The 24,920-nt window shown below is 41.8% G+C and overlaps 2 protein-coding genes across 2 annotated transcripts in view; both read right to left on the reverse strand.

Moving 5' to 3' along the window:
• Nucleotides 1-19,326, reverse strand: part of kcnt2b (potassium sodium-activated channel subfamily T member 2b) — a 34,016-nt gene extending 14,690 nt beyond the window's left edge. Inside the window, exons 1-12 of the mRNA XM_068336702.1 lie at nt 18,764-19,326; nt 9,003-9,082; nt 8,154-8,256; nt 7,839-7,901; nt 7,004-7,052; nt 6,577-6,636; nt 5,523-5,597; nt 5,296-5,379; nt 4,801-4,895; nt 3,595-3,775; nt 1,356-1,520; nt 268-404 (exon numbers count right to left, since the gene is read on the reverse strand). Coding sequence (XP_068192803.1) covers nt 268-404; nt 1,356-1,520; nt 3,595-3,775; nt 4,801-4,895; nt 5,296-5,379; nt 5,523-5,597; nt 6,577-6,636; nt 7,004-7,052; nt 7,839-7,901; nt 8,154-8,256; nt 9,003-9,082; nt 18,764-18,852 — 1,181 coding nt within the window. The 5' untranslated portion in view covers nt 18,853-19,326. The remainder of the gene's footprint in view (nt 1-267; nt 405-1,355; nt 1,521-3,594; nt 3,776-4,800; nt 4,896-5,295; nt 5,380-5,522; nt 5,598-6,576; nt 6,637-7,003; nt 7,053-7,838; nt 7,902-8,153; nt 8,257-9,002; nt 9,083-18,763) is intronic.
• Nucleotides 19,327-19,657: 331 nt separating this feature from the next.
• On the reverse strand, nt 19,658-24,826 carry qtrt1 (queuine tRNA-ribosyltransferase 1). The gene is made up of 9 exons (XM_068337210.1): nt 24,415-24,826; nt 24,166-24,234; nt 23,893-24,031; nt 23,603-23,797; nt 23,108-23,246; nt 22,926-23,001; nt 22,697-22,806; nt 22,000-22,084; nt 19,658-21,065 (listed from the first exon to the last, which is right to left on the reverse strand). Exons 1-9 carry the CDS (start codon nt 24,718-24,720, stop codon nt 20,913-20,915), a joined length of 1,272 nt encoding a protein of 423 aa, XP_068193311.1. The 5' UTR covers nt 24,721-24,826; the 3' UTR covers nt 19,658-20,912.
• Nucleotides 24,827-24,920: the final 94 nt, after the last annotated feature.

The raw sequence follows: 24,920 nt of genomic DNA on the forward strand, positions 1-24,920 counted from the left end.
GCTGTGGCTGTAATATCAGAAGGCAGGGGGTAAACATGAGCAACATGAGCAAACTGTAATTATAGCCGCTACCTCAAGGCTGTAGGTGTTTTAGGTATTAATTATGAGCTCCAGCTTCCGGTGTGCATCCCAGCTCCCCTTCAGGTTTCTGAATAGCTATTCTACACTGATGATATTTGAGGTAAATTACAGGTAGTTTATCTGTAAAACTACTAAATGTACCTGATAACGCTACACTCTGGATCACTTTTTTTTTTTTAAACTCACTTGGCCCTCATCAGGTCTTGGTCTTTTAGAGCAGAGCCCTGCAGGTAGATGACTCTCTGGGCCCACAGAGGTACATGAAGGACCCTCCTAACCTGGACATCCATCTCTGCTGGGCAAAGGATCACCACGTAATAGTCCTACACAACCACACACACACACACACAGATACAAACACACACACACGTGCACAAGTTGTCATGTGAGTGGTCCAGTTTCAATCACAAGCAAAATATCAGCAAGAAACCTGCAAGATCAGAGGCATTTAGAGAGGCAGGCTTATGCAAAATATTTCACTGGACAATTTTGTAGCCTTCGCTGAAGTGCTTTGGTCTGCCTCTATTTGTGAATCTAAATGAAATGAAACAGAGCTTGAGGATTGGTCCCATTCATGCAGTCGAGTTTGGAGCAAAGAAAGAAAGAAGCCGATAAAGAGCTCAGAGAGGATTCAGACACCTGTTGCTCTCAGAAATACAGATCGTCAACCTCCAACTGATGGCTTTTAAAATGACTGATGGTTTAAATGAGTGTGAATTTTCATTCTTGAACTTACAAAGTAAAAAAAATCTTACATAAAGGTCCACTTTCTTTTTTATTTGTATTATTTTTTGCAGTTTGATCCACTTACAATGACACATACTGAACTAGGATATATGAGCCCGAGGCCTCTAACATATCCCCTATGTCTGTCACTGTCTCTGGCAGTAAACTAGTATTTTAAAAAAAAGAACGAAAACACGAAAACTTTTCCCGTAACAGGTTGTGCAGGGACTTTGCCAGTTCATCGCAGGGGTCATGTTGAAAGAAACAACCAATCACACTTCAAATCATCCATATTGGAGGGGTTTTTTCTTACTCTCTCTCTCTCACACACACACACATACACACACACATACACACACCCTACAGCAAACAGAGACGTCTGCTCCAACATGAATAAAGTAGCAGTTAAATCCATGCTACTGGTGAATTAATCCCCTTCCTTAACCTCAGCTGCTCGGGCTCCTGGGAGGGATTACAGACAACAAACACACAGAGACACCAAACCCCCCAACACCATCTTGTCCTACTTAAAAACCATTTGGAGAGACCTGCAGTCGGGGGTGCGCGAAGAACTCGTTGAGGAAGTCCATCAGGAGGTCGATCTTGAGGCAGCTGACGCACAGCACCACGTGCTTCTCCGTTTGCGCCCTGTAGCGGCTGTAGTTCCCCCCGGACTTCTGACGCTCCATCCACAGGAAGGCCAGCTGCTCAAACTGCATCCAAAATGACACGGATCACATTCAGCAGACGGAAAGTGGATTAAGACAGAGTACAGAACGGAGTGAGGTGGTTTATAAAACACACCGATGTTTGATCAGGGCGAGTGAAGATCTGGTTCAGGGTGGGGGTTGAATGACGCGTGATTATTAGGGTGGATCAGCCTTTAATGTGACGGGGATGACTTCTACAAGTTTATGTTGAGAAATTGCTAAATATTCTCCACATTGTTTCAACTCATTCACAACTTTTCTGCAAGCCAAGAATAATAGGAAAGAATCAGTATGGAAAATGAATGAATGAACAAACAGAAAGCTACAGAATAGTATAGAAATAATCATTTACACGGTTACCATGGGGACAGAGTTTCAGGTAGATGTTGCCTCCCTTTCCAGTCTTTTTTACCAAGCTGATGGTTGGTGTCTGTAGCTTCATATTTACCAAATCTACTGGCATGAAAAGTGAATAGATAAACATATTAATTCGACATGCAGATGTGACTCTGAGAGAGGAAGAGAAATTCTACTTTGAAGCAACATTTTTTTTTTTTTTTTACATTAAAAAAAAAAAGGCTTGTCTTTTCAACTTTCATTTATTGACATTTTTCTGCCAGCTTTCTCACCAAAACACTTGAAATTAAAAGTTGTTTTCACATCAATATGCTTTTACAGCTCAGAAAAATGACTTGTAGGGGTGGGGTGTTGGGGTGGGGGGGCCGTATTATGGTGTGTTGTAAAGAGTGACAGGAAAATAGGCAGAAGCATCAATAAGTAAACGATGATGGCTGAATCCTGATGCAGCCTTTTCAAAGCTGCACTCAGGTACAGGACACACACACACACACACACACACAAGGTGGGGGTTGGGGCTAAAGGGGACAGTTTCTAAATATCAAGGCTTACTTATAGATGAGAGAGAGGGGGAGGGGGAGGTGAGGGTGACGTGACATCTGTGTAGGTGATGCACAAATTTCCGTTTCTTTATAAAATGGCTCATGTGAGTTCAGCCAGAGTGTTTTGTCGCAACCACCTGGCCTACAGCTGATGAGAAAAACAAAAACACCGAGAGCATATTTAAGAGCCAGGCAATCAGTGGTGCGTGGGATGCAGCCCGACACCTACTGCTTATGTGACACCGATGTGGGGGGGGAGGGGGAAGCCATCAAAGATGAGTCGTGCCATCACAAAATCCAATTTGCAACAAAACAAGATTGTCAGTATAGCAAACGATATGCGAATTGTTAAGCAGTTCTGTGTGAGTGTGATTTCCTCCCCATAGAGGCTGTTCTTAAACTGCAGAGACTGAACACACAAGAAGGTATGTCCTCCTATTAGCACTTCCACACCGTCTGGGAGACTCATAGGTACCTGAACCTCCTCAGGGATGAAAGGTTCAAACAAATATTAGCGGTAGCCACAAAGATACCGAACAAATTATATTTTCGTCAGGGTGCTTTTATTAGTCCATGAACAACTAATGAGTATTTGTGTGTATGTTTGTGTGTGTGTGTGTGTGTGTGTGTGTGTGTGTGTGTGTGTGTGTGTGTGTATATAAATGCTTCCTGAAGTTCCCCACACTTGAGTGGTTAAATGACAGGAGTGGGATTTGGGGAATTGAGTGAGTAAGGAAGACTCTCGCACTTGTGTGAATAAAAATAGTGCTGTAAATGTATGTAGGACGCAATGAGTCATTACGTTATTTTGCAAGGGGTGGAATATAAGAACATTTTAGTAGAGAAATGTAACCAAAGTTATAGACTTCAAAATTATTCCATTAATTGATTGTAGAAATACTTTTTTCTTGTCACTTGGCATTACTGTTTGGTTTATCCGAGGTTTTCTTACCTCCATATTAACGGATAGACAGTCTGGAAGGATTGCAAATGTTAAAATACAAAATTAAATATGAGATACAGATGGGTTTGAACCATCAGAGAGCCATGACTCATTAAATCTCTGACAATTTATTTTTTTTGACAGCTTTTTAAAACTCCCATAAAGAGGCATCTTTCATCTCTTACTTGATCATTTTCTACAAAGGCACTAGAAGGTTATTACCACCGTTCCTCACCTGAATGGGAAGCACAATGAGTGCCACAAAGATCATGATGACCACCAGGAGCTGTGAGGGCCAGATTTGAGGAGTGACATCTCCGAATCCCACCGTGGAGAAGGTGACTACGCAGAAGTAGAGCGAGTCGAACAGCGTGAGGTTGTTTCCTGCTCGTTCCAGGTGTTGGATTCCGCAGATGCTGGTGTGGGTTGGCAGGTGTGAAAAGACGGGGGGGGGGGGAGAAAGAAGCAATGAGCAATCACTGAGAACTAGAGAGAGATGTCCTGTGGTGGGGTACTTATGGGCGTTTCAGGGGTCATTTTACACGGAGGACTGTATTTTTCTCCTTGTAAGTGAGAATACATTCGTCGTGTGCTCGAGTGCATCTGTAGAACTCAGTGTGATTATAGTTGTGTGCATGCATTTCTGTGTTCCCACGATGGATCAGTCTACAGGCAAACGTTAGCTAAGTTCATACTCGATGCAGTGTGTTTCTCACAAGGAAGTACACGCCACAAATTATGTCATCATAACTCTGCAATTCGTTCTAGCCGATGGTTGTGCACCGCTGAATGTTTGCAGTAAGTATAAGTGTTTGCATTCACGATGATTCCATCCATGGCTACTGCGTTCTTATCGTGGACGAGCTTTAGGGCAATGCAGGCTCCCAAGCTGTGCAGGTAAACATTTGTCGTTTCCTTGTTTCTTCACACAATGTTTGTTGTTTTTGCCCCCCCCCCCCCCAACGATTCAGAGACTTAGGAGAAGCAAACAAAGCATTCAGCGTAAATGCCACTGTGCATCTTGGAGCTTGGGTGCCATCTGTGGAGGACTGCCATGGTGTCATGAACAAGTTTGAACAAGATTAATTCATGTTGTGTGTAGGATATGCTGGATTAGCACAAATTTTCGCACTAAATATGTCACAAGCTAACACATTCTCCACTGCTTATCGTTTCAGAAACACTGTCTCACTCTCAGCACATATTATATCTCTGCTCTCCATCTTTTCTGTCTTTTGAATTCAGGAGCAATGGTTATGGTTTGATCTCCAAAATCGTTGTCTTTCTGTATGAATCACACTATATATTCTATATCTCACACCCTTACAACTTCCTTCCTCCTTTCCGCCACCTTTCCCTTTCTGTCCAACACCCCCACCACCACCACCACCACCCCCCACCACCACCCCCTCAGACCAACATCAGCAGCTGGGGTACCAACCATGTAAACATGAGACAGACCAGCGTGCTGATGAGTATCACCACCTGGTTGAACATGGCCGAATGCGTTCTCTGGATCGCCCTGTGGAGATCATTCTGTAGAGAGATAGACACGGAAAGCAGTCCGTATATGGAAGCAAAAACAATAAGAGTGTGAAGGTGTAGAATGAGAATAAAATTCAATTTAGGTGCAATGGGAAGAAGACAATAAAAAGAATATATGAAACAAAAATATCATCCATAAAGATGATGAAAATGGCAAAGTGTTAATATATGGAGCAGAGGGAAGACAGTTTATTAAAAAATATGAAAAAAGTCGTGCTGGTAGTCATAGTAGACACTAGAGTGGGAATGTGAAAAGCTCCGATAATATGATTAGATGTTTTATGAATGGTTTACCTTCACTGTAAAAAGAAAACAGACAGAAAAAAAAATAGAGCAGAAAAAAATAGAGATGACAAAATGACAGGGATTGTGTAAAGGAAGATCCACTCACTATCATGTTCTCCAACGCGTGTTTGGCCAGCCAGCAATTGAGAAATACAGGGATGAAGAGATTTCTGAAGGAGGGCAAAATCACCTGTCAAGAACAGAAGGCTTCAGTCAGCTTGAATGTCGGTCACATGACTCCTCTGTTCTGATTTACTGTTTTAAATGTGTGATTTCAGCTCAATGTGAGACAGTGGCGCTGCTGTGTTTAACAGTGCAAACCCTTCTACTCACAGTGATCATGAATGGGACGGCGCTGATCATTTCCAAAATGAAGGGGACACGTAACACTTGCTCCCAGACGTTGCCCTGGAAACAAACAAAAAAAAAAAACATGTGCTGGGTCAGGAAACAATGTAAACACAACACAGACCTGACTGTAGAGGGCATCAAACTGACTGGCTGGCTTCTGCATCACAAAATATATCGGGATATATTCTAAGGGTCGCACAACTCACTCGTCCCCTTTGGGAGGAAATGTAGGATTATTTGCAACTCAATTAAGATGTCAGCCGTTGCTTTTTTTATGTGTCTGCCACCTACATATGACTGACCCGTATTTGACTAGCGTGGGCGGACAGACACAGGGTATATCCGCAGGAATCCGTCAGCTCTAAATGCTAACTCTAGCTTCCAGAGTAATCTGCAGAGGGAGCCCTTTATGGGCTTATACTGTCAAATACATCAAAGGGAGGGCAACCCGTTCATTGATTGGGACCCCCACTTTAGCAACACGGGGGCCTTGGATAAAAATCTTTCTGATGTATCAATAACATTACGCTGCTGAAGAAGCACTAAGGCCTCATGAGGTGATTTTAAAATAGAAGACCGATGAAGGAGCTGCGTCGAGATAGTGAAGTGAGTAAGGGAGTAAAAAAAACAACTAAAGTCAAGAAGGGTGAACGCCAAGACTGACCTCTGACTACAGCCCCCCCCACCCACCGCTGGGATGAAAGCATCAAGGAGACGGTTACAAACTTTATTTTGTACCATGCACACCTCCTGCCTACTGTATCTGCTTCTGCTTATCTGGTTAACTGAGTGATATTACTTATTATGCCTTGACTGGGGTGCACATAGTGTTTACACCACAGCAGTGGGAAAACCAAGCAGACAGCAGCAGCAAAAATGAGAACTGGGTCAGCGAGAGCAGGTGATGAAACCAGGCTGAGCAGTCACCCAACGATTGCGGCTATTGTTTGATTGTATGCCCACATACATACAGACATCATAGCCACCAGACATCACATGGTGCATCTTAGCCATTAGGGGCCCCTTAATAACTCACCTTGTAGCTGAGATACACGAGCAACATAGTTTCTGAAAAGCTGATGAAAGCTACAAGCACCTGCAAAGAGGGAGAGAGAGAGAGTGTGTGTTAGAGATATGAAGAGGGACAGCAGACAGAGACGAGTAAAGATAGTTAGAGAGAGACCGGGGGGGAGAGAGAAATTCAGAGTTGCAGAGATGGAAGAGAAAAGCGTAGGTGGAATGAGTGGGCGTGCTGGTGATTGAGGAAACAGATTTAAGTGAAGCAGGAGATGCTCTGCTGTCTGACAATGTGCATTAGGAACATGCTCGTACTGTACGTGTTAATATTGCTGTGAGGTAAAACAATTTTGATTTTGCAAATGTACTCGCTGATAAATGTTGTGTAAATGCTAATAAACCATACACGCCCCTTGTTCACATGGGCGTGTACTGATTTATCTGACCTGCAGCGTCCACAGCGGGAGAGGCCTCTCCACCCAGATGATCAATTTCCTACAGAGTGAAAGAAAACAGACAAATGTGACATAAAAAAGAAAGATTAAATTCAGGGACCGCTGAAATGGCCAAAACATAAAAGTTATTTCCCCGACACCAGCGGACAGGGACCTCTGCTCATGTCGCTACATAAAACTGAATTATGCTGTTTACAACCTAACAAAAGTGGAGTGAACGAGTGCAAATGTGCTTGTATTGTAAAAGGAAAGTAATAATCACAAAGTCAGATGGAAATTTACAGCCTTATTGCCAGTCTTTTGCCAAAGACACCCTGGGGCTTAGCATGGCTGCTTGCCTGCCTGCGATCTGATTTGCTCCAATGAGTCGACTGCCCAGGAGGCAGCCCACCCCTTCCCCGAGCTCACTTTGTCAGGCTCCTTATTCATGTGGAGCCAGAGCTTAGTCAGTGTCACCAGCCACCAATTTAATCAATAGGTTCAATAGGTTCCCAAGAAGGAGACATGGCATAGCCTTGGGTCCACTTCCTGGTGTCCCTCCCTCTCTGCTGCTGTAGATTACATCCTTTATCTCCACTAGATCGCTGTTGATTAGGCTGCACAGGCACTACATGCATATAATCCTGACAGCTAATCCATACAACCAGATTGTGAAAAATAAAGGTAGATCTGCAATGTTCAATATTAGTATTGTGAATTACGTCAGTTTGGTGAAATTGCATTGATTATGTTTTACAAGGTTTCCGTGTTGGGGTTGCCAGTCCCCTGGGGTGTCTCATTGTCCTCCCCCACAGGTCCGGGCCATCAATTCTGATTGGAGACTTACCAATCAAATTCGCTCCAGGGACGAGAGGATGTATTTTGTTTCGTGCAGTTTACGCCCGTCACACTGCAAAAGAATAAAAAAACACACACACAAAATGTCTATCTTGTGTTACTAACAGAGGACCTCAATCCACATATCATATTACTTCACTGATTGGATCTTGACCCCCATCTCACATCCAACCCATTAGTGGGATTTTCTCTACACACTGTTATTTCTGCTATTGACCTGATGCACCTGTTCCCGCTATCAGGCCTCCACACTCACAGACTTTGTTTCACCCCATTAAGCCCCTGTTTTCAGCACATCTCTCACCAGTCCTGTCTCCCCTCTTGCGGGTTGTCCAGAAGGACTCGAACGATGTAGAGGAGGCAGCTCAGCACTTTCAATGCAAAATTAAACATTCGCACTCGCAAACCTGCAATACAAAAAAATCATATTCAAGCACAGGTACCCTAAACTGATTTTTATAAGACATTCTTTGTTTAATTTTTAATATGGTTAAAGAATATATATATATATATATATATATATATATATATATATATATATATATATATATATATATATATATATATATATATATATATATATATATATATATATATATATATATATATATATATCTTGCATGTTTTGTATATCTCTCCAGAGCTCTGTGGGACGCTTTGAACTGTTGTGAACTTTAATGCGATTAAAATTAATAAGAAAGGCTCAAGAAGACAGACCAAAAAAAATAAAAAAATACAATAGTTAACAGAAAAAACTCTCCAGTCACACAAAACACTCTCTATAGCACAGCTTTTAAATAAAGCGTATGTGGGAATGATTATGGTTTGTTTACTCTAGTTGGTTTATTGTGCCAACAAACATAGACAGTCTTTAATCTAATGAAATAAATTTTTAATTAAGTAATTAAGTAAAAAATACAACTCAATCTACTTCAAGTTAGAATGTTGTGATTGCATATATTAAATCACTTTATGTATGAGAAAATCAACCCACATGATCTAAAAAAATAATAATAATCACAAAGCAGAGATATCACACATTTTTTTAAAAATTGTGATGAGATGCAGAGCAAGAATGACAGCATCAAAGAGTATTACACTAACTGATTATTATACAGAGAGAAAACGTGATCCCCAAACAAAGGCAACTCACTGGATCTTTGGTTTTTGATGAAAAACAGCTTGAGGCGCTCCTTGAAAGTGTTTTCATTCACGTAGAACTCTACCTGCACCCTAAAGCGGCAGAGAGGCAGAAAGAGAGAGGATGAGGAGGGGGGAAAAAAAGAGGAGAAATAAGGGGCACTGCAGGTGATTAAAGGAGGTGAAATCACCCTGTTGTAGTCAAGTGATTGGAGAAAGGGAAGGAGGAGAACAACAAAAATGTGAACATCTGAGCGAATTAGGGAATGACAGGGTGACAATGATTATTTGCACAGTGAAAAATTGTGGAAACAAAACAGGGTGTCTGGTTGCATTACAGACTAATGGGTTTTGGAGGAAGTGGTATTCCTGCTTGTCGTCCTGCTCATAGGTCCAGACAGCTGCAGTCAGTCCCGTTATCTCCACTGATTAAATATAGAGCAACAAATTACTTCCTTTTGATGTTTCTGCTGAACATGGGAGGCCATAATTACTGTTCTCTCTCCCCTTCCATTCTAGCACACCCCAATTACACATAGACACACACACACACACACATACACACACACACCTATAGTATGCGCAAAAGGCCAACATACACACCTGTGAGTGGAACATTAGGATTATTAGAGCGTTCACACACTCGTCGGACGTGAGCGTCACAGACACGCTCTTAACACAGTTCTTACATGTAGGCAGACACATAACCAGCGGGACTGAAGGTGACTGTATTTCCTGTCTGACCACCCGGGGGGAGACTTCTCAGTCGCCCTCCTTTCATCCCATGTTGGGAAGACGGGATGACTCAGGTTATGTGTGAGAAACGCCAGCCCCCACCCGGTGGTCTCCACACAACACGGGGATGGATGAAAGAAGCAGAACAACCGCAATCTATAGTCCTGTCTGCATGAGGAGGGGACAGCGTGTGTGTGTCAGTGTGTGTAGGTGTAGGTGTGTGTGTGTGTGTGTGTGTGTGTGTGTGTCTTCCCAGGGTTCCCGAGTGACCTGGGAACCTTACATGTGTAGACACAGGCAAACCAAACCCATTGACGTACTGTACTGTAGTTGTAATACTGGGTAAGGAAGAAGGAAGAGTGGGGGGGGGGGTGTGCTGGCTTCCCTCATTGTTGCTATGGCAACATGGGCTTCGCTGTCTTTGCCTTACTTCTCACGTGAGCAGATGTGAACAAACAGATACTTGTGAAGTGTGTTCAACCCTCTTGATGGCTCCCTTTGCTGGGAGCAGCCTGCTAACAATAAGGCTTCTGCACGCATGATGGAAAACAGAAGAACATGCTGACACACACACATGCACACACACACACACACACACACACACACACACACACACACACACACACACACACACACACACGCACGCAGCAGACCCCCCTTATAACCCACAAAAAAAAAAAAAAAGGCTGGCCAACCCCAAGGGGTGTAATTGCATCTTTACATTTCAAAAACGGCTATACGAGCAGCTGGAGGGGGGGGGGGGTGCACTGCAGTATCAGCTATAAGGAAAGCAAGGGAACATGTGTGCATCAGTGTGTGTGTGTGTGTGTGTGTGTGTGTGTGTGTGTGTGTGTGTGTGTGTGTGTGTGTGTGTGTGTGTGTGTGTGTGTGTGTGTTGGGGGTCATACTGAGCTAATTGACCATATGACAGCATGAGCTCTTTCATGCAAGGAGCAATCAAACTGTCAATGCCGTGGTGGCAAGAAGCGCAGGGAATCATCTCCACTTGTTTCTGAAGTAAATATTTTTATTCATTCACATAAAAATCCACAGTTGGGAATTATACACATTCAGTTAATATAATCTTGCTCACAGGAAAGATTTTTTTTCCTTGGTCTAAATCAAAATTTCAGTGACTAAAAAGATTTGAACTTGAACACTAACATTAGAAATAAGGAAATCGGATCTTCGTACCTTCCTGCAGTGCATGGTTTATTGCACAAAGGTCTGGAGCTATTCAAACAGCAGTGCAGATGATTATGGAAATGTAGAGTTCTAAACGAGGCATTAATGTTTGTTTAGTTTATTTCCATACCGCGAGAAGTGTTTCTGTTGAGATCACTGCACACGGCTTCTATAACGCTCCGCCGTGGCAACTATTTAGATAATTATCCACATAACAAACTGAAATTCTGACAGCTTTAACGCTTGAGCTCCCTCAACCTAATGTCCCATTTTACAGGCAAACCCATTTGGGACTGCAACTTTACATTTGACCAGTAAGAGTGTATTTCCAGCCTAATTTCTACTTCCTTATTGCCTGGTTTGTTATTGCCTGAAACCAATGGTGTCATGTGTATTTAAAACAGGGCATTCATGCATATCATTCAACACAGTCTAGAAACTTCTCCAATCTTTTTGACAAGATGCTATGGTAACTAATCGGGAGTGGGGGCTAATTTAAGAGGTCACTTTGTTCTTCATGTGTCTCTCGAAGGGAGAGCGTTTCCACTTGAGCGTACAACAGAGGATGAAAAATAAAGTGGAAATATAGCCCAATATAGAGCTGAGCTCTGGGATAGATTGAGAGCTGATATCTTTAATCTAAGAGGAGAATGGGGGAGAAAAACACATTAAAAACTCATAAAAAGCATTATTTCAAGACAAAAGACATATAAACACATCATGATGTGCAACCTTTGGGCAACAGGCATACATCAGCCCCTCAAAACCCCTCCAAAAAAGGATGAGGAAAATCAATGATGACGTATTTATTGACAAAAACTGCTTTGTGTGGAATAAAAAACACATTGCCCTGGATTAAGAAACTACCAAGAGAAAATAAGCCCCAGAGACAGCAGGACTGAGGCTATTTCTGCATGTTCCTCTATAAATATATCAGTTTATCAAAGCAATTCCTGCTATTACTGACTAATAATGTACAAACATCGGCTCTAACAGCTGGAAACTCAAGTACACTAAGAAAGGGGCAAGGCATTGCATTTCTAGTCTGAGCCTAGGGAGACAATTTTACATTTCCATATTGGATGTGCACTGTGAGAGTTGAAGTGTGAAAAAGAGAAAGAGAGAAAGAGAGAGAGAGAGGGGAGAGACAAAAATACAGACAAATAAATAGACAGACAGATGGACAGAACGACAGAGGGGGGCATGCGGAGGAGGATCTATGAGAGAGAGAGAGAAAGAGAGAGAGAGGGAGAATACTGAACCTTGTTCTCCTGCTGCTTCCACCCATGCCTGTGCTCCATAATGACACAGCACTAGCCATGTAATGACACAGTTGAAGAGAATAAAGAAACCCAAATATATGCGTGCACAACAGCTCAGCATTCACTCATCACAACCTCCACACTGAACTCAGAAATAGCATTCGAACCAGTGGGAATAAAAAAACAAACAAAAAAAAGAAAAAAAACCAAGACATAAGGTAAGCAAAGGGAGAAGTTCCACCTGGAATCAATGAAAAGTGTTCAAATTAACAAGAGACGCAACGACTGCATTTATTATTCAGAGAAAGCCTTTGGAAAAAGAATCCAGAGTGGATATTAAAACATGGAAAGGGAAGAGAAAGAGATGCATCTGAATGTTCAGTTAAACAAGATTCATCTAGAAGTGGTCTATGGCAAGCGATCTGGAATTTATTACATCAACCCTTCAAGGATTAAATAATTAGACAAATTTAAGGAGAGACACCAGTCAAAATCTTATTTCTAAAGAAGTGCCTCCATTGATGAAAACTAACGCGGAGCCTCTAAAGAACCACTGTGAAGATTATTACTAGAATACTGCACCGCTTAAGGGTGAATGGGGGATCCTCTGAGAAGAGGGCACAGCTGAAAGAGCAAAGACCAAAAAAAGCAGACAAAGACACACAATAACAACATACGCTGACTACAAAATGAGAGCAGGAGAACCTCAATAGGTTGACAAGAGGGAAATAAATTGCACATCGCCATCAGGCTGCTCTAAAAGCTTCACAGAAACAAGGTGGGCCCCGCTTCATTCAGCCAACAGACGCCAGGACAGCTCGTCCATGACCCAGATGCACAAGCATGAATAAACGTATGTACTAGACTCTAAAGACGTGTTTTTCTTTCTGCTGCTGAAAGACAAGTTTCTCTCTAATCCATCAATATACCGACTGAAAAGTGAGATCAAAAGAATGCCAGATATTTTTAATACAATTTGTTGCCATAAAGTTGATTTTAGTATGTGAAACAAGGAAGTACCTGTAGAATAAATTATTAATGAGCAACGCCTGGAAACAATAACATCCACAACACAACATGTATGACTAAAATCCAGCCTATAGCTGATCGATGAATTTTCCTTTTCATCATCGTGGATGTGCACACGCAGTTTATTTATCCCCCACTGAAATTTGCACAGCAAGAAAATGAGAGCAATCATTTGAAAGAAGAGTGTAATCTGTCCCACGGTGTATTGACAGTAAGTAATAGTGGACTGTGGCTCCAACTCAGAGCCATTTCCTGAGCAGCCTCTACGTTCTGATGGATTCTAACTTTCCATACATCATCAGTCCACGAGCCCCAGCCGCTCCTCTTCTCCTCCTCCCCCCGGTTCTCTGACGTAATGGAGTCTTGCCTCATCCTCTCCTCAAATGATCATTCACTATTTGTGGCTTCGAGTAGGATATGTTAACACACTCACTGAACGAAGAGCAGAACACAACAAACTGAACAATTCCTCTTCACCCTTAGATTCAGGGAAAAACACTGTTTGGATCCATGTTTTGCTAACTAAAAACAGACCTCCTCATCCCTCAGTCATGGAGTAAATGCAGCTTACATTGAAGCATGATTCTATTAAAAACCTCCTCAATGACATTCAATCTCCCGCTCCCTGCAGGCTGCATCATCCTCAGATATGCACAGATATTTAACATGTGATCAAATCAGCGTTAGATGTCCATCACTTTTAAAAATTGTCTTCAAACCACGGCTGTGAGGAAGACGTGAGGAGGAGGAGGAGGAGGAGGAGGAGGAGGAGTGAAAAATGAGAGGAATCATCTTTATTGCCCGTCCCTGGTGTCTTTTGTCTGTTACCATCTGAAACTCGTGCGGTGCACAATGCATGTTGGGAACAGGGGAGCTGAGATCAGTGGACAACTGTATTTGTGATCCCCTATGACAGCATGGCTTAGCAGCTCGCTCCCCCCACCTCTGAGTCCACAAAGGCCTCATTTAGCGCCCCTAAACGCACACATTCTGGCACTCAAAGAATAAGATACCTGCATGAAGCAAACCTTCACGGTAATGTCTTCTGTGCACTAAAAACAACTTTAATTCTTACAAAGACAGCAGCTGCTCGTGTTCACGAGGTGTCATGTTCACAGTTTTCTTTGTTCCAGGATCATCCTTGGACTTAAAACCAGCCTCGTCTCCCCCCGTGCCCCCTCATTTGCTCTCAGGCTAACTTTTCCCTTAATTGTTTTTTTATGTGGTTTTTCAAATTAATAGAAATAAACACTTGTCAGGTCATGAGCATTGGTTTGTATTTATTGACCCTGCTCTTGGACCCATGCTTCTCCTTGCCCACGCAAAGCTTCACAATTAATTTCCATCAGTAACCCGGGTAATTTTAAGTTAACTTCATTCCGCTTTCCCAGGATTGTGTGGCTGTGAGAGTCGTGAAAGTGGTTGTGAGGTCTGTGTGATCCCTATCGTCCTCTATCTCACCAAGCCAGGCTCTGCTATGATAAAATCACCTTTCCACAGAGTGACTCTTCTCATCAAACCAACCATTTCTCCGTCACTAACAACCTTCTTTTTATGCCAGCTACGCGCTGCAGTCGTGATGCGTCTTACATCCATGACTCCAGAATTCTCAACAGAGATAGCTGTCAGCTTTCTAAAGCGTCTTATTAACAACATGACTGAAAGGCTCTGTAAAGGACTCTGACATCCATCGCATAGTGAAGTCAAAGCATAAAAGTGGTACGAATACTGTCAATATTGATGGATCATGCTCTACCCTGGCCTTACTAGATTAAGGGGACTTGAAGAAATAAGGGAGGAGGAGACGGGGCGGCGGAGAGTAGACAAGAGAAATGCGGACGATGTGGCAGCTAATAACAGATTGTTCAAAGGACAAAAGGCTGTCATTTGTATGGTAATCCAGGACTCCAATGGAAAGCTCCAGCTGAGGTTTTCTATTGCGCAGAAATGGAGACTGTATTTCATTTCACTTCTGACAAATTAAACATATGAGCCGAGCTGTGCTGGGAGTGATGTGTGTGTTTATAGGCCGTTATCAACAAGCTATCGACGCCAAGAAGAATGGTATATTAGTCTGCAACGCTGCGACACAGTAATCGCTGTACATTACCCAAAATTCATTCTTTGGAGAATGAATTTTCACACAGTGCGAAAAGTTCATTTGACATCAAAGGGTGCCGAGGATGGGAAGACAGGAGCGTTGGATGAAAGGGTGGCGATGGGGAAGCTCGGGTCGATCGGGCCGTGATAAGACGCGTACATAAAATGTTCATTTAGCTGCTTCATACTGATAAAATGCTTGTCATCAGCCTGCAAAAGAGCTTTAATTATTTATTCATCTGGCATTTCCTCAAAACATAAGCCTCTGACTCACCGCCACATAATATAAGTGTTGTCGGTGTAATTGCAACGGGATTGTTAAAATGTTCCTATTCATCTGTCCTTGACATATTTCAGGAGGACTGTCATTGAGCTGATCGCTTACTTGACACCGTGTCACCGTTGTGTTTTTTTGTCTTCGCAGTTTCCCCGATTCATTTGGAAGATGTTTCCCTCCTGTGTCATGTTTCTAACACTTTCTACCTTTTTTGTGTTTCACACCTTTATCATTTGCTTGATGAGTCTTCCTTGTTTTCCTTTGCAGTTCCTTGTGATCTGTGGATTAATCTCCTCTCATTTCTTCCTTTTTTGTCTCCTTGTCTCCAACATTATCCCACGTATGACCCGGAAACTGACCTCACTGCATCATCTTCACTTCCTCATGTGAACAATAAGTGAGGAGACATGCTGGAGGATCCACACACACGTCCTTACACCTATAAACAGCAAGTGTTCCTCTTGAATTCATCTGTCCAGTGTTTACGTCCTCCTTGGATGAGCAGGAGTATTCCTCTGAGGAGGACGTAACCAGAGAACAGATGTTGCAGTTGTGGCTCATATAATAATGTTTCACTGAGATCAGCTTGATGGTGCTAAAGCACAAACGCCTCATCTTGTTCGACAGCGGTGGACTTGACTCCTCTCTCATCAGATCTTTCCCCCTTGTCTCATTCAAATTGACAAGGAGACAAGGAAAGAAATCAAGTATATATGAATTAAGAACTGAGTGGGACTGTTTTCCAGTTTAGATCCTTGCTTGGTTGTGATCTGGCTTCTCTTCTCTGCATCTAAGTCCTTATCTGCAAGAATTACAGATTAGGCATATATGAAGATAATTGTTCAGACAAAATTACCAAAAACATACAGAGGGTTGGGGTGTCAACAAAAGATTCTAATGTATCTGTGGTTTCTTCTGTACACCTAAATCTTGTTTAATGAAAAAAAGGAATTAAAATTGTCAAATTAAACTATAAAATATTTAAGGACTTAATCTTGATGGCCTGGGCAGTCAGCCTGGTGCAGACACACACATCCACGGACAGCAGCCAAGGACACAGGTCCACAAAAAAAGGGAAAAAAATGGAAAATTTTAAAAAGGAAGGTACTACGGATATACTGTAAATAACAGCAAAAACAAGTGTTCTAGAGATCCCTTTATGGGAAATGAATGATCAATTGCCATCTTTGAGTCTATGCTGAACATGAGGACTCTTCAATGGTAAGATCAAAATGGATTCCGCTGGGTTGGAGCTCTTGAAAAAGGGAAAAGCACGGTATTAAGGCACTTCAATCAAATCTGAAACCTGGAGGAGAGTTTCTAGTTGTGAAGGCAGTGACGTATGGACAGAAGCTCACACACACACACACACACACGCACGCACACAGGGAGCCCACAGAGGTTTAAATGGAAGATGGGGCTCGGTAATAAGTGCAAACATATGTGTCAAGGGGATGAGCTTTGCTCATGCTGACATTTGGATTGAGCGTATTTTTGTGCTGACGTGTTGTCAGACTGCGTGACATATGGGACCAATCGCTTCTTTAAGGTTGCAACTTTGAGTTTAATAGACCATGACAAACAAACCCGGTGCGATTCTGCCTTAATTAAGCTTTCTGTCACTATCAATTACACCTCTGGCTTTTCATCTAATCAGTTCATTTTATACCGACTAATACTCTCTGGGCACTGAGATCAACATCGTGGCGCGCTGGATGTCCTTCTCTCCCAGGTGTTTGGACATTTATAGATGAGGCAGGAGTCTGGACAGATGCTCGTAAACATGCACACAGAAACTGAGCAACAGATACACAAAGACCTGGATTTCTGCTTTGCTTGGATTCAAATGCTCATAATTCAGACCTACCACATGTGAAGGTTAATTTGAGCCCCTACTGTTTAGGCCTTTAGATGGATCAACGCTGAACACACTCAGCCACGCCACTTTTAGAGGGTACTAAAACACGTCTGTGGCACTGACTGTGCTCACCTAGATGACGTGGTGCCTGGACTCCTTCTGTTCGTTCCAAGAAAAGGCGGCCACCCGAGCCACTGAATCCCTGTATTCAGGTGACTGGGGTCAAACTGAACTCTGCTGTGGAAACACGATTCCCTGGGCAACGGATGATGAATTATGAAACGGCAGGAGAGCAGCACCGGATTGAGGACGACTTTTTTTGTTTGTTTTTAAGCTGATCCAAATGGGGGTTCAAAGCAGCTACACCACATTGGTTGTATCTGTCACAAAAAGGTCAATACTTGATGGTGTTGCATTGATGGTTTCAATATGATGAGCATAATTGACAAGTATGTCTGGCAGCGTGAAGCAGTGCCTCTAATATTGCCTGCCAATGGCTGGACTTGGATTGATGCTTTCAATCACAAGGATTCTAAATGGTCTATCTCAAATCAACCACTCAAAACCACAAGTGTTCTGCTTTTAATTTTCACCCAGCAAAGAGAGAGAGACCATGCATGAAATAGAGGTTAAGGGTTTCCATCAGACAGCGTAATGAAATGGCAAAATTAAGCAATGCATATCGGAGAGAGCGTCAGATTTACTGCTCTGCAAATGGAGTGTAAGCAAAGGTTAATTGTCGGTTATCGAGGCATCCCCTTGAAATTGTCTGTCCAGGTGGCAGAAGGATCTCTAAATCTCAATTGTGGCATGGGGAGAAACACACATAGGGCAACACACTGGACTGGAGGTTTATCTCACTTGCTCACCCTGTGTTTCCTTCCTGGTTGATGCCAAAAGAATTTTAGAAATGTAAGGTGTGCGCTACCAAAAAAATAAAATAAAGTATTACTAATATGAACTTATATAATACTGAATATTTATCCTCAAGTCAAGCCCATTTGTTTTCTTGCGTGGTTTTAATTCATTCATTGTTTTTGCTGGGATAATATTGTTATACCAGCAACAGTCGCCACTGTGCACTCTGGGCAACCAGCAAAAACCTGTTGCAGCATCCATAACAGCAGAAGAGCACAGCTGGAAGTCAAACACTCCGCACATTCACACACCTGGATGAATGACTTCACCAGGGGGAACATAAAAACGACAAATGAGGGTTTTTTTGTTTTTTTTAAAAAAAGACAAATGACTTCGTGCACTCATGGTGCACAAATGCGCAACGGATTCAGTGCGCTGTGCGTAAACGACGCAAGAAGCTGCATCCTTACCTATCGTCGGTCTGCCAGTCCCCGAGCAACAGGTCTCGGAACCGATACCGAGGGGGCAGCGGGAGTACCTCCTTCTCCAGTTCCACCATGGTCCTCCTTCTCACAGTCCAGATACTGAGATAACCGCAAACCGCACCTCCACACGAGGAGGACCCCCCCCAAAATCAACTCTGTTCCTCTTCTGCTATTCAAAACGCAAATGAATAACCAACACATTGATACGCCTCATCGTATCGTATTCGAACCTCACTCCTCCATGGAAAAATTAACTTATTTTCGTTTGTTTTTTGCAGCTCTACTTTTCCTCCCGGTAAGGCAACAGGTCGAGGGTGTTCATCCGTCGATGCGCAGGGGAGGCTCCACTTTTACTGTGGCAGCTGGAGAGCAACTGGTTGTCTCCCCCAACATCAGCATCCTCCCTGTCTGAGCTGAGCGCGGAGCGAGCGTAAGGATTCAGAAATGATTAAAGCACTAACTACGGGGAAAAATACGCGCAGAAAATCCACAATATTGTTCAACAAGCACTGTCCATATAGGATAATGTATCCACAATCCTCTCCGGTCCTGAATGGTGATGTTAATGTTCTACATACACACGTGACCAACATCTATTCACACTTCTGAGACCTGCGCGCGTCTCAGGCGCGACTCGAACAACGCGTACGCGTAATAATGACTATTTTTGCATAGAGAGCTATCTCTGAAGTTATAATCATCATTACATTACTAAATCTTTTTTAGTCAGTTTAAGGAGGCACAAACACCATGTCGTAAACTATCTCGCTGAAATATACACGAGAAGATCCAATTTATTTAGCGCAACATTATGAAACGAGCTGAGCGCAGTTGCTGTCTCCTATATAAAAAAAAATAAAAAAATTTAAAAAATCCAACAGAGAGTAAAACACGCAGGATCTCACAAAAAAAAGAGAGAACTTCCTGAAAAATCGATGCACCTAATATTGAAAACTAGATGTTCATCTGAGTTGAAATACAGAATGTCCCGGTGAAGTCACTATTATCATGATCACAGTATGAATATTTTAGTTCGTTCTGAAACTAATAAGTAGACACTTACACCCTTGGATATTATTATAAGACATCAAACCCACACTTTGTATCGCAGTGGTACCCTTTGCTGCATCTTTGCCTTCCCCTCACTAAATGTCAAATCTTGTGGAGCATGTAGTGAAAACTGAAGCTTTAATTGAATTCAAAAGGGATCCTCGAGAGGGCTTTTGACTCCAAGCCACAGGCAACAGGTGTTATTCAAATTAACTTCAGTGATTAATATTAATCACACACAATTGACTCTCGATACAGCAGAACCTTTGAAAGCTCCAAACAAAACCTCCCCTCAGAGGGTCAAGAGGAACCATCGCCTATTGAATTGATGAGGAAAAATAGAATAACAATAAGTACTGATATTATAATACAATCCAGATGGATTGCGTTTGTGAATAATTTTGATATTAATGTTTGTTTGTCCTCCCACAGCTGTGCTCTGAGCCCAGTCTTTTTTTTTTAAGAGCATGAGATTTTCACTTTGCAGACAATCACTGGATTTCTTCTTGACTACTTCTCCCTCTAGTGGTCATCACGAAAACAACAGTCTGGATTCATTATCTGCTCGTTTCGATAACAACTCCGAGTCGATGTGGTGTGAAACACCAGAATACAGATACAGCACTATTACCAATGCTAAGTCTTTGCAAAACAAACAATTTAGCAAACACAGTAATAAAAAAAAAAATGTAATGGACTCAGGTAGAAGAAAATTCCAAAAATAGCTTGACAGGAAAGCAAAACATTTCAAGTGGGAAGGCCTAGATGTGTATCCATGGTAACAAAAAGTGTCTGCGCATACCAGACAAACTATTCATGTGTTTCAGACCTCATTTAAACGCCATTCAGTTTCACATCATCCTAATGCGCACTAAGAGAATAATTTGCGGTTTGTCACAAAAGACAATGTTTATCCCTTCAGATCAAAAAACTATTTTCTCGTTGCCAACAAAACAGGCAAAGTGTATACAAATATAAACAATGAGTGAAAAAACAGTTCTCCATTAAAAAAAGTAATTTAAAAGATATAAAATACCATGACATTTAAAAACCTATTTAGATTATTCAGGATTCTTTTCAGATTCTATTCCAGTGTGATGTTGACTGAGGCGAGAGCATCGACGGCCCATCCGGGGTACTGGTCACGAGATGGAAACATTCGCCTCATAAACGTCTGTATGAACTCAGGGAATCGGCCTTCCACAATGCTCTGTCTCACAGAACGCATCAGGGTGAACTACAGAGAAAAAAACATTGATGAATTACAGAAAAACAACATGGTTATTGATCCCTAGAGGGAAATGAATCTACGATCCACAGTGTGTGAGTTACTTACAGGTCAGCATCAGAATATACATTAAGAATGTCTGCTTGCTATAATTCACCATGGCAACGTTTTTGATAAATGTACATGTTTCACAGTAATTACTGTGCTATTTCACTCTGAATCAAAAATGTAGACCACACAACATGGCCCCTAGAGACACTGTTTACGTGGTATCAACGGGCAAATTTTAAAAAATACCTCAATAAAATGAACGTGTTAGATAACAAACATGATCTTTTACTCTGATTTAACATTAATGTTATATTTTTGGACACAACCGTCTCAGGAGGAGACTCTTAATTATTCTGATAATGTCAATGCAGCAAAAGAAGTTGGTGTCACTTTGACGTGTGGAGAGGGTCGAGGCATTACATGACCATGAACATTGTGTCAATCTTGTCAAATACTTATTGCAAACCTCGTTATTTTAGCCAGATTTCTGTCAGAGCAATTAAAACTCATTACACAAATGAACGCTTTGGGTTGATATCTCTAAGGAGGATGATTTCTGATATAGGAACCTAACAAATTGATAGAAGACATTTAATATTCACAGTAAATGTCTTCATGTCAGACCCTTTAAAGCAAATAAGGAAAATCCCAAATCAGCAAAAAATTATGCTGTTATGACGAATCAAATCTTCAACACTCTGTTTTCTAGAAAGCTCAATTTCATTCTCAACCAATTTTTATTCTTTTTATCCAACAGAAATGTCAAAGCAATTATTAAGAAAGTTTAAGCTTTTTTTTTTTTAAAGTGGGTAATTTTTTTGTTGTTATTTATTTTTAACAGTAGTTGTGATGTGATGGTGAGTCTTATGTTAATACTAATTCTAATACTGACCTGGTAGGCAATGTTATGGATGGTGATGTGATGCATGGCAGCAGTGTCAATCTTGAACAGAGCATGTAGGTAGGCCCGACTGTGTCTGAAATCAAAAACATGCATATTATTTACATCTTTTTTTAGCTTAACAAAATTTACAGCATGAATTCCTAAATGTTTCAACATAGGAGGCTGGCAATAAACTGCAGCACTGACGACAGGAGCAAATAAGAGACAGCATATTTCCCATCCTCACGAAATCCAGCGCATTTGCATGCATAAAATGAGTATTAGTTCAGCAGTCAGTTAAAAATAAATAACAGAAAGAGACAAAAAAAAAAGCCCTACATGTAAAAACGATCCAAAGAAGAACACATATCTACAAAGATAGGCTATGATATCCTCTTGAAACCTACCTGACCCTCTTTTGAGGCCAAGCTAGACACCAAATTGTTACCATGGAAACACAAAAGCTAATTTTGCATCATTCCTGGTATACATGTACAATTTTTAAAAGAAGTACACAGTTTGGGGCACTTTTCAAAAATGAACCAGATCATTTGTTAGGAATAGATATGATCTGTTGCCATGGACATGCAAAAAACCATAGAAAAAAAATTAAAAAGCAGGAGATACCAGGCCAACAAACAGTTGATGTAAATACAACATTTTTCAACAGCTTCTAAGCTATGCCAAACACAAAAAAATGGCTAACCTCTTGCAGGTGGGGCACTGGCAGTCTGGGTCAATGGGCTGGAAGTCCTTAGCGTACATTTTCTGTTTCAATTGTAGAGAACCCCAGGGCACCAAAGCTGAGCCAAACCTCTGAGGGAAAAGATTCAAGACCGTCAGGAGACAGCTGAAATCAGCTCTCTGTAAGGAATCCTAAATGCCAAATGACCAATTTAAAGTGATGATCAGTGAGTAAGATGAAGAGGGCTTACTGCAGTGCGTGTAGGGAACACGCAGTCGAACATATCGCATCCCAGAGCTACACACACCACCAAATCCACAGCATACCTGCAGCGCAAGAGGATCAAACATGCTCTTATGTCAATGTACGAGAAAATTGATTCCACTTAACATCATAATTTCCAGGACATTTTTCTACACAGTGCAAACATACCCCACACCCATGAGATAGCGAGGCTTTTCTCGTGGCAAGTAGTCAGTGCTCAGTGTGACCATCCTCCAGAAGTCCTCTTTCTCTTCTCCTCCACTCAGTCCTCCAATGGCAAAACCAGGAACATCACGCTGAGTCATTTCTAGATAAAAGGAATGATATATTTTAAATTGTCAAAATATGCATTTCTGCCAAGTCATTACCAGAATATGATGTTTTTTAATTCAGTCAGCAGACATATTGCATGTCTCCTCATATTCTGATAATTTTGCTACACAAGATTATTACTAGATCGTAAGTAACTATGTTACTAAATTGCCTGACTCCTGTTTGGTTCACATTTGCATCCTTATTGGATCAGAATATAAAAACTTATTTGCATTCATGATTCAATCGAGTGGAAATCCAAATGTGTAAAATGACAATCATGTAACTGGTTTTTCAAGGCTCCTCTGTACAAACCAAATATGACGAACACTCCAGAATAGGATCTTTTACCGTTTAGACAAGCTTTTCGTAGCTCTGCATTCAACCCTCCCTGGATGATGGCAAAAAGGTTCTGTCTGTCTGGGTTTTTATTCGCTGCTATGCAACGATCCAGCCAGCGTACTGATCGGTGCATTGCTTCCTCCACACGAGGTCCTGTCACTGTACTACTGACAACATCATCCAACTGCATCATGATGTCTGACCCTGGAAAATGACAAAACCATGAGCATGCTTATTTTATTTCACAGTAATGAATGTGTAGTGTTGTACACATTAACATCATTTTACTCTATGCAGACCCAGACTGTTCTGTATGCTGATGGATTTCTCAGGACTGAGTATAATCTCTTTGCCATCGTAGGGTGACTTGAACTTCACTCCTTCCTCGGTGACCTCTGAGAGTTCAACAAGAGACACCATCTGAAACCCCCCGCTGTCCTATAAGTGGAGCAAATTGAAACACAAGATATCAGTGCAAATTTTACCAACATCTATTACTTTTGCCAATATAAAACAACTACCCTCTGCGTTTAATTGATGATATCTATTGAATGAGGGAAAGTTGCACTCACCGTTAGAAGATTTCTCTTCCAGTTCATGAACCCATGCAAACCATTGGCTTTCTCAATCAAATCCGGACCCTGTTGAGGTAAATTAAAAAACAACAACAACAACAACATACAAACAACTTTGTTTACTTTTGTTCCTACATACAGACGTTCCATCCATCAGATAAAAGTTGTAACTGATCTATATAAGCCTTATCAAAGTTAGATAACCCATGACAACAACAGATCGTTTACTACTAAGGTATTACCTACCGGCCTCATCCCCAGGTGATATGTGTTTCCCAGACAGATCTTACACCCCAGATCCTCCAGCTGGTCTACAGTGATTCCCTTCAGGGTCCCCTGGGTCCCGACCGGCATGAAAACCGGAGTGCTAACGGCGCTGCGTGGCAAAATCAGGTCACAAGCTCTTGCTTTTGTAACCGGACATTCAGCAACGATTCGAAGAACGAGTGGAGAGGCTGCAGACAGCGTCTTCTGAAGGGACATGCTTTTTGAGAGATTTGTATTACCTCCACGTTCCACTGTAGCAGCCATATTGCACTGAGCATGTGACATGTAGTGACTGAAGTTGACAATCAAGCTGACCAATCAGAGAGAAAGAGCTCGTTTCAAGTGACACGAACACGCCTTTTAGTCATCCAATCAGAATATTATATTTGCAAACCGGCAGCAAAAGTAACCAATGAGACACTGGTTTTACGTAAAGAAGGCGGGACATTAGTCACCGGCTTTGATCGGATGTAGTCTACCGTAAC

Source organism: Antennarius striatus, chromosome 16 (assembly GCF_040054535.1).
Source record: "Antennarius striatus isolate MH-2024 chromosome 16, ASM4005453v1, whole genome shotgun sequence".
In the NCBI taxonomy this organism is placed as follows: Eukaryota; Metazoa; Chordata; class Actinopteri; order Lophiiformes; family Antennariidae; genus Antennarius; species Antennarius striatus.

What these genes read in the sequence shown, in the direction of transcription:
- qtrt1 (XM_068337210.1), bottom strand. Translation starts at nt 24,720, where the DNA reads ATGTCACATGCTCAGTGCAATATGGCTGCTACAGTGGAACGTGGAGGT. An exon ending in ATCACCTGGGGATGAGGCCG is followed by an intron (nt 24,235 to 24,414) that starts GTAGGTAATACC and finishes TTACCTCAACAG; the next exon opens with GGTCCGGATTTGATTGAGAA. An exon ending in CAGTGCCCCACCTGCAAGAG is followed by an intron (nt 22,085 to 22,696) that starts GTTAGCCATTTT and finishes TTTTGATTTCAG; the next exon opens with ACACAGTCGGGCCTACCTAC.